This window comes from Loxodonta africana, chromosome 11 (assembly GCF_030014295.1).
Source record: "Loxodonta africana isolate mLoxAfr1 chromosome 11, mLoxAfr1.hap2, whole genome shotgun sequence".
Classification (NCBI taxonomy): Eukaryota; Metazoa; Chordata; class Mammalia; order Proboscidea; family Elephantidae; genus Loxodonta; species Loxodonta africana.
The window spans coordinates 24,325,577-24,334,169 of NC_087352.1; the positions used below are offsets into that span (position 1 = coordinate 24,325,577).

At 51.0% G+C, this 8,593-nt stretch overlaps 1 protein-coding gene across 3 annotated transcripts in view; it reads left to right on the forward strand.

Annotated features, from left to right (window-relative positions):
* The window catches only part of BRSK1 (BR serine/threonine kinase 1), a 28,915-nt gene that overhangs the window by 12,170 nt on the left and 8,152 nt on the right, over positions 1-8,593 (forward strand). For all 3 annotated transcript variants that reach the window (XM_064294253.1, XM_064294254.1, XM_064294255.1), the window contains 9 exons: positions 1,743-1,889; positions 2,414-2,445; positions 2,856-3,026; positions 4,636-4,733; positions 5,248-5,407; positions 5,626-5,686; positions 6,366-6,735; positions 7,127-7,175; positions 7,272-7,395. In XM_064294253.1, the coding sequence (XP_064150323.1) occupies positions 1,743-1,889; positions 2,414-2,445; positions 2,856-3,026; positions 4,636-4,733; positions 5,248-5,407; positions 5,626-5,686; positions 6,366-6,735; positions 7,127-7,175; positions 7,272-7,395 (1,212 nt within the window). The remainder of the gene's footprint in view (positions 1-1,742; positions 1,890-2,413; positions 2,446-2,855; positions 3,027-4,635; positions 4,734-5,247; positions 5,408-5,625; positions 5,687-6,365; positions 6,736-7,126; positions 7,176-7,271; positions 7,396-8,593) is intronic.

The following is an 8,593-nucleotide window of genomic DNA, read 5'->3' on the forward strand; positions in this document are numbered from 1 at the left end:
CTCAAATGTCAACTGCCCAGAGAGGCCACATTCAATTACTCTATCATTATATAGCTTTTTGTTTGCTTGCTTAAGGAGCCCTGGTGGTACAGTGATTAAACGCTCGGCTGCTAACTATAGGTCTGCAGTTCAAACCCACCAGCTGCTCTGCAGGAGAAAAACGTGGCTGTCTGCTTTCATAGATTACAGCCTTGGAAACCCTATGGGGCAGTTCTTCTCTGTCACATGGGGTCACTATGAGTCAGAATTGACTTGTCAGCAATCAGCTACATGCTTATCAGCTCTCCTCAACAATGAGATGCTCACCCATTTGTTGAAAGAATGAATGATTACTGCTCCCAGACTGGTCTGGGGAGAAGCCTGTTTTTAAGCTACACTCTCCAACTAGTGACCCCAACTTCTTAAGCACTGACCATTGTTTTCTTGCTAGTTACCATCAAGTTGATTCTGACTCATTGTAACCCTATGTGTTGCAGAGTAGAACTGTGCTCCATAGGGGGTTTTTTTTCCAATAGCTTCTACATGTACAATTTAGTGACAGTGATTAAATTAGAGTTGTGCAACCATTCTCACCCTCGTTTGAGTTGTTCCTCCCTCATTAACATAAATTCACTGCCCCTGGGATTCCTGTCTAATCTTTTGAGTCGCTGTTGTCAATTTGATCCCACATAGATAGTTCTTAAAAGAACATAATGATCAAGGAAGGACTTTTTTACTAATTAAACTATTGTTTGGTTTTAAGATGATGTCCGGGGATATTTTTGGCTTAAGATTTAGAGATTATCTGAGGGCAACAGTTTCTAGTTTCAAGGGTTCATCCATCCTCCGTAGCTCTCAAAAAGTCTAGAGTCCATGAGAATTTGAATTTCTATTTCGAATTTTCTCCCTTTTGATCAGAATTCTAAAGAATCCTTGATCAAAATGTTCAGTAATGGTAGGGGGCACCATCCAGTTCTTCTGGTCTCATGGCAAAGGAGGCAGTTGTTCATGGAGGCAATTAACCACACATTCTATTTCCTCCTCCTAGTCCTGACTCTTCTTTCTCTGCTGCACCAGGTAAATAGGGAACAATTGTGTGTCTTAGATGACACTCCATAGGGTTTTAAAGGCTGTGACCTTTTGGAAGCAGATTGCCAGGCCTTTCCGCTAGTAGTCGAGCACTTAACCATTTGCACCACCCAGGGACTCTTAAGCACTGACGTTAGACTGCCACATATGAGTTTGAGCAAATTATTGAGCCACTCAGTGCCTTAGTTTCCCCATATGTAACATGGGTGTAATAATTGTTTCCTCCCTCCTGGCAGTGCACATTGGTGGTGTTGGGTGCCTCCAAGTGGCTTCTGACTCATAGTGACCCTATGACGTAGTAGAACTGCCCCATAGGGTTTTCTAGGCTATAAGAGATGGACTGATACTGGCTGCCACAATAGGCTCAAACATAGCGATGATTGTGATTGCACAGGACTGGGTAGCTTTCTGTTGTACATAGGGTCGCTATGAGTAGGAACCGACTTGAGGGCACCTAACAACAACACAATCTTTACTAGAGCAGATCACTTGATCTTTTTTCCCATGAGCCGCTGGGTAGGTTCCAACCGCCGACCTTTTGGTTAGCAGCTGAGCATTTAACCACTGTGCCACCAGGGTTCCTTGGTGATGAGGATGAATGGTGTGTGTGTGTGTAGCCTCTCGCCAAGCAAATCGAAAGCTTTGTGTAAAGGGTCATGGATCTTTCTGCCTAGGGGGCTCTGCCCTTTGATGACGACAACCTCCGCCAGCTGCTGGAGAAGGTGAAACGGGGCGTCTTCCACATGCCCCACTTCATCCCTCCAGACTGCCAGAGCCTCCTGAGGGGCATGATCGAGGTGGAGCCAGAGAAGAGGCTCAGTGTGAGCTGGGGCAAAGGAGACGGGATGGGGGGGAACAGTGGGTGGTTAGGACAGAACACTCTGGGGAGTTGTGACGTGGCTTTCCAAGACCTCCCTGTCAGTCACTGGGGTGAGGGTAAGGGGGGGTCGCTGGCTGATGCGCAACTCAGGGTCCAGAAAAATCTAGCACTCCAAACTGGAGCGGAGGGTGCAGAAGCTTGGACCAGGGAGCCCCGGGCCAAGGGAAGACGCATGCAGCGACCGGTCTTCCGAGGAGGCTCGGAGCGGGGAGACGAGTGAGATGGCACTGCGCATGTGGGAAAACGTACCGAGAGCAGCGCGGGGCACTGATCCGGAGTACTCGGACCGCGCGTGCGCAGAGCAATGCGCTAAACTGCCACTAGGGGGAGACATGATACCTCACCCTTTACCTGATTGGGGGCACAGTTAGAGTCCTCAGACCTCACCCCGCTCAAATTTGATTGTGCGCCTACTGTGTGCATACTATCTCACTTCTGCTTCTCAACCACCCACCCCCTTCACAGCTGGAGCAAATTCAGAAACATCCCTGGTACCTGTGAGTATGAGGGAACTGGACAGCTGGGGCCCTGGGGAGGAAGGGGTAAGAGCCCAGATATCAAGAGCCCCAAAGCAGATGCGGGTGGGATGCCGAGGTTCCAGTTCCGAAGATGAGCTAGGAACTCCGGCTTCTGGGTCCTAGGGGAAGAGGGCACAGATGGAGAAGGGGCCAGGGGAGGAGAGGGATGAGGATTCCTGCATCCAAGGGAAGGAGGGGGCAGGGAGTATGAGTACCAAAGTCTGAGGGGCTGGAGCCTCATGGGTCTGACGGAGGAGGGCTCTGGGAGCCCGGACTCCTGGGTTCCAAGAGAGGCGCAGGCTGGGTTCTGGGACGCCTGAGTCTCGGGTAAAGAATAGGACTCAAGTCCTTGGTGCCCGGTCTCCGTTGATGTTTCTCCCCTTCCCCAGGGGCGGGAAACACGAGCCAGACCCCTGCCTGGAGCCAGCCCCGGGCCGCCGGGTAGCAATGAGGAGCCTTCCGTCCAATGGAGAGCTGGACCCCGACGTCCTGGAGAGCATGGCGTCACTGGGCTGCTTCAGGGACCGCGAGCGGCTACACCGCGAGCTGCGGAGCGAGGAGTAAGACCCCACCCCGCCCCCTCCCGCGGTGCCCACGTGGGGCGAGCTGCTGTAGCTCCCGGGCAACCTGCGGAGGTGGCGCAGACTGGCCCTGGCCTTAGCTTCCAGGCCGCTACCTGGGACGTGGCTAATATTTCCCGCTTGGAGTTGTTCGTGGAGGAAACCAGAGGGAGCATCAGGGGAAAGAGAAACGACGGTGAGACAGTATCTGTAGATGCCAAGACCGAGATACAAAGGCAGCCTGAGAAATAAAATAATAATATATAGTGCTCATATAACAGCTCTTAAGGAGCCCTGGTGGCGCAACAGTTAAGCCCTCGGCTGCAAACCGAAAGGTCGGTGTTTCGAACCCACCAGCCACTCTGAGAGAAAGATATGGCAGTCTATTTTCAGTAGAAAACCTAGGAAATCCTATGAGGCAGTTTACTCTTGTCCTGTAGCATCGCTGTGAGTCAGAATCGATTCAACAGCACATAACAACAGTAATAATAACTGGTCTTTATGGAGGGCCATTGTGACCCAAGTACTGAGGCATGTAGTCTCCTGTCCCCATGAGATCTTACAGCCTATTGGTCAGGCTGGGGTTCAGATCCCACCTCTACCACTTACCAGCCGTGTGACCTTGGTCAAATTGCTTGGTACCCTCATCGAAAAATGTGCATAATAATATCAGCAACTTCATAGGGTTGTTAAGAGAAATTAAATAAATTAATCCACCGAAAGCGTTTAGACAGAGGTTCCCAGACAGAGAGGGAGAAAAATGTAGAACAAAAAATCATATTCACAAAAAAGACCAGATTTACTGGTCTAACAGAAACCAGAGAAACCCCCAAGACTATGGCCCTAAGAAACACTTCTGACCTGAAGCTAAAGCCAGAGACCATCTTTCAGCCAAACCTAGACCAAAAAAACCAAACCCCGTTGCTGTCGAGTCAATTCCAACTCATAGCGACCCTGTAAAACCCAAACCAAACCAGAGTAAAACTGCCCCATAGGGTTTCCAAGGAGCGGCTGGTGGATTCAAACTGCCATCCTTTTGGTTTGCAGCCTGAGATCTGAGACACTCAACCACCAGGGCTCTAAAACCTAGACAGCACATAAAATAAACAGTAACACCCAAGAGGAACGTGTTCCTTAGAACGACCAGTTGTACGAGATCAAAAGGACAACATTTGCCCCAAAGCAAAGAGGAGAAGGCAGGAAGGGGTAGAAAATCCAGACTAAAGGAAGTGAGCAACCAAGGGTGAAAATAGGGAGAGTGCTGACACACTGAGGGGAACACAGCCAGTGTCATGAAACACTTTATGTACAAACTATCAAACGGGAAATGAATTTGCTCTGTAAACTTTCACCTAAAACACAATAAAAAAATTATTTAAAAAAAAACATTGAGAATGGTACTTTAGTAGCAAGTGCTCAAAATTTAAGTATTATTATTGAGTAAAACAAGACTGAAGTGTACACTGAGACAAAGAAAACCAAGAAATGGATACCTATAAAAATGGAACAATAGACATTGTGTGGGACAGAGCCCTAGAGAGTCACAGCAGCTGAGAGGGGGAGAGACCTCCTCTAAGCACTGACCTCTTACTTCAATCCTCCATCTTAGGGAGAACCAAGAAAAGATGATATATTACCTGCTTTTGGATCGGAAGGAGCGGTATCCCAGCTGTGAGGATCAGGACTTGCCTCCCCGGAATGATGTTGGTGAGAAGGCAGAGCTGGGGGACCAGACACCTGCGTCCTGAGAGGGGAATTGGCTGGGAGCCCAGACTCCAGATTTCTTTAGGGAGGAAGGTGCTACAAGCCCTGGGCTTCTGGGCTTTAGATTCCTAGGACCTGACTTGGCACCCTGGTGGGACAGTGGTTAAGCGCTTAGCTGCTAACTGGAAGGTTAGCGCTTCAAACCCACCATCTACCCCTCCAGAGGAAGATGTGGCATTCTGTTCCCGTAAACATTACAGCCTAGGAAACCCTATGGGGCAGTTCTACTCTGTCCTGTAGAGTCACTATGAGTCAAAATCAACTCGATGGCACACAACAATAGGACCTGACTTGCTCTATGACCTTTGCCCAAACCCCTCTCCACTCTGGCCCTCAGTTTCCCCACCCTGAGTTTTCCCACTTTTCCTTACATGCAGTTTACGAGGCAGCTGTGTAAGTGCCGTGTACAGCTGAGCCAATCCATCTTTTGATTGAGTTGAAACCCTCATCCCTTTAGACCCACCCCGGAAACGTGTGGACTCCCCCATGCTGAGCCGTCATGGGAAGCGACGGCCAGAACGGAAGTCCATGGAGGTCCTGAGCATCACTGATGCAGGGGGTGGTGGATCCCCTGTGCCCACTCGACGAGCCTTGGAGATGGCCCAGCACAGCCAGAGGTGGGAACCCCTGTGCCCTCCGGGAGAATCCACAATCCCCAGGTGTAGCAGGAGATCAGGGTTCTAGCCCTAGCTCTACCTCAGATGTGCTAGGTAGTTGGGACCAGTCACCTCCCTTCTCTGGGCCTCATTTCGTTGTCTGGAAGGGATGTGGAAGTGTGAGAATGTCTGAACCTTTTGAAACCTTCTCACCTGATTTTTTTTTTTTTTTAAATCAGATCCCGCAGTGTCAGTGGAGCATCCACCGGTCTGTCCTCCAGTCCACTAAGCAGCCCAAGGGTAAGGCCAGGTTCCCATTGGAATTAAGGAAGGGTAAGCACTCTGCTGCTAACCAAAAGGTTGACAGTTTGAGTTCACCCAGGGGTGCCTCAGAAGAAAGGCCTGATGATCTACTTCCGAGGGAAAAAATGAGCCATCGAAAACCCTATGTAGCACATAGTTCTATTCTAACACAAACATGGGGTCACCATGAGTCGGAAACAACTCTACAGCAACTGGTTTTTTAAGTGAGTGAAGACACCAAAGCAAAGATTGAGAAGCAGAAAGTATAATTCCCATGCGACCTTGATATTTTGCCTCTTTCTCCCTAAAGGTTTTTTTGCTTCCTAAAGGGCCAAAGACCCAAGGCCTCATATGACTATTCAAGTCCATCAGCTCCATATACCTCCCCCATAGGATTGAATTTTCAGAGTGTCTGAAGGGTTCATTTATTCATTTAACAAAAGTTAACTGAACGACCCCTGTGTACCAGTCACTGTGCTCAAATCAGGCCAAGGTTATAGCAGTGAGCGTGACAGAAAAAGTCCCTGCACTCCTAATGGGGGGGGGGGGTGCGGTAGGGATTAGTTGGACTACAAGTCCCAGCGTGTATGGGGCACCCTCCGTGAATTTGTCCAACTGCGGCTCCTAGAGCCTTCTGGTAGTTGCAGTCCAGTCTCACTTCGGCCTTCTTTTGCAGAGTCCCGTTTTTTCCTTCTCACCGGAACCTGGCGCTGGAGATGAGGCCCGGGGTGGGGGCTCCCCGACTTCCAAAACACAAACGCTGCCTTCTCGGGGCCCCAGGGGTGGGGGCGCCGGGGAGCAGCCCCCGCCCCCCAGTGCCCGCTCCACACCCCTGCCTGGTCCCCCAGGCTCCCCACGTTCCTCTGGGGGGACCCCCTTGCACTCTCCTCTGCACACGCCCCGGGCCAGCCCGACTGGGACCCCGGGGACAACACCGCCCCCCAGCCCGGGTGGTGGCGTTGGGGGAGCCGCCTGGAGGAGTCGTCTCAACTCTATCCGCAACAGCTTCTTGGGCTCCCCTCGCTTTCACCGGCGCAAGATGCAGGGTATGGGGAGTTCTGAGGGCATGCGAGGGGAGGCTGGGTCCTGGACATCTGGGTCCCCAGGGAGAAAGGGGTTGGGAGCCTGGATTACCGGGGTTGTAAGAGAACGGGTTTGGAAGCCAAGATTCAGGTGTTGGGGGGGGGGGCCTCTAACTGCGCTGGGTCATCTTCCCATTGGCCCAGGGTTTCTAGTCCCCGCCCCCAAAGGGGGTGGCCTAGTCAGAGGTGGTGCCCTTGGAAGCAATACTATCACATAGGGTGCCTTTTGGGATTTAGCTAGTAGGAGGTGAATAGACACTGGGGCCTTGAACACCTGGGAGGAGGCCTGGATGCTGGATGCTGGGATGATGGGCAAGTGTTGACCACACCCTCTCTTTCCTCCCCCCCCACCCAGTCCCCACCGCGGAGGAGATGTCCAGTTTGACGCCAGAGTCCTCTCCAGAGTGAGTCCCACATGGAAGGGAAGAGTGGGGATGAAGGAGGGATCTGTTCTTTCAGCCCCCTCTTGGCCCTGCTCCAACTATCCCCTTCCCCCACAGGCTGGCAAAACGCTCCTGGTTCGGGAACTTCATCTCCCTGGACAAAGAAGAACAAATATTCCTCGTGCTAAAGGACAAACCTCTCAGCAGCATCAAAGCGGACATTGTCCATGCCTTCTTGTCGGTGAGGGGCATGAGTCCCCATTGACCCAGAACTACAAATCCCAGCAGCCCCTGGCGGGGGGGGGTTCTACCACCTTACTCCTAGCCTAGCTTCCTCATGGAGCATCATGGGATTTATAGTTTTCCAGTCAGAGTTGGATTTGGTCTGTGTGGGAGCAGGGAGGCAGGAAAGGTTTATTATGCCCTGGGGCCTGGAAGTGGTGAAGTAGGATACTGAATTCCAATTCCCCAGATATCATGTCCCCAAGGATTGCTGAGTAGCACTGGTTCTAGAGTCCTAGCACCCTGTGGAGGTGGGATTCCGTTGCTCAACCATTTCTTTGATACCCTGTTTCCAGTAGGGTAGAGAGAATTACACCAGATCTGAGGTTGGCAGAAGGAACTACATTTCCCAGGAGCCTTTAGGGCTGCCCTCTGGCAGTCCTGTGGTTCTTTGCTCTAGGGGCTGATGAGACTTGTGGTTTCTGAGACAGACATGGATATAGTAGGTGTTTATTGGGGAGCCCCTGGGTGGTAAGGAGCTCTGGTGGTGCAAGGGTTAAGTGCTCGAATGGTAACTGAAAAATTAGCAGTTCAAACTCACCCAGCAGCTCCTTGGTAGAAAGGCCTGGCAGTCTGCTCCAGTAAAGATTACAGCCTTGGAAACCCTATGGGGCAGCTCTGCTCTGTCACATGAGGTCGCCATGAGTCAAAATCAATTCGATGGCACCTAACAACAACCCTGAGTCGTGCAAATGGTTAATGCACTCTGCTGCTAACCAAAAGGTTGGAGGTTTGAGTCCACTGAGAGGTGTCTTGGAAGAAAAATCTGGTGATCTACTTCCTAAAGATCACAGCCATTGAAAACTCTACGGAGCACATTACTACTCTGAGACACATGAAGTTACCATAAGTATGAGTCGACTCAACGGCAACTGGTTTTTAGGGTTTGTGGAGAGAAGGAAAAGTTTGTTTCATGTGGGTCTGGAGCTTGGGGTTGGTTCTAGAGTCCTAGCATCCCACAGAGGTAGGATTTAGTTGCTCAGCCATTTCTCTTATACCCTGTTTCCAGTAGGGTAGAGAAAATTACAAGACCCAGCAGGCAATGGGGCCTCCTCCCACTGCCTTTTCTGCTATTCTCCCCCCTCCCACCCCGACCAGTGGCTGAAGGGACTTGTAGTTCCTTGGGCAGAGGTGAGTGTAGAATAGGGGGTCAGGTC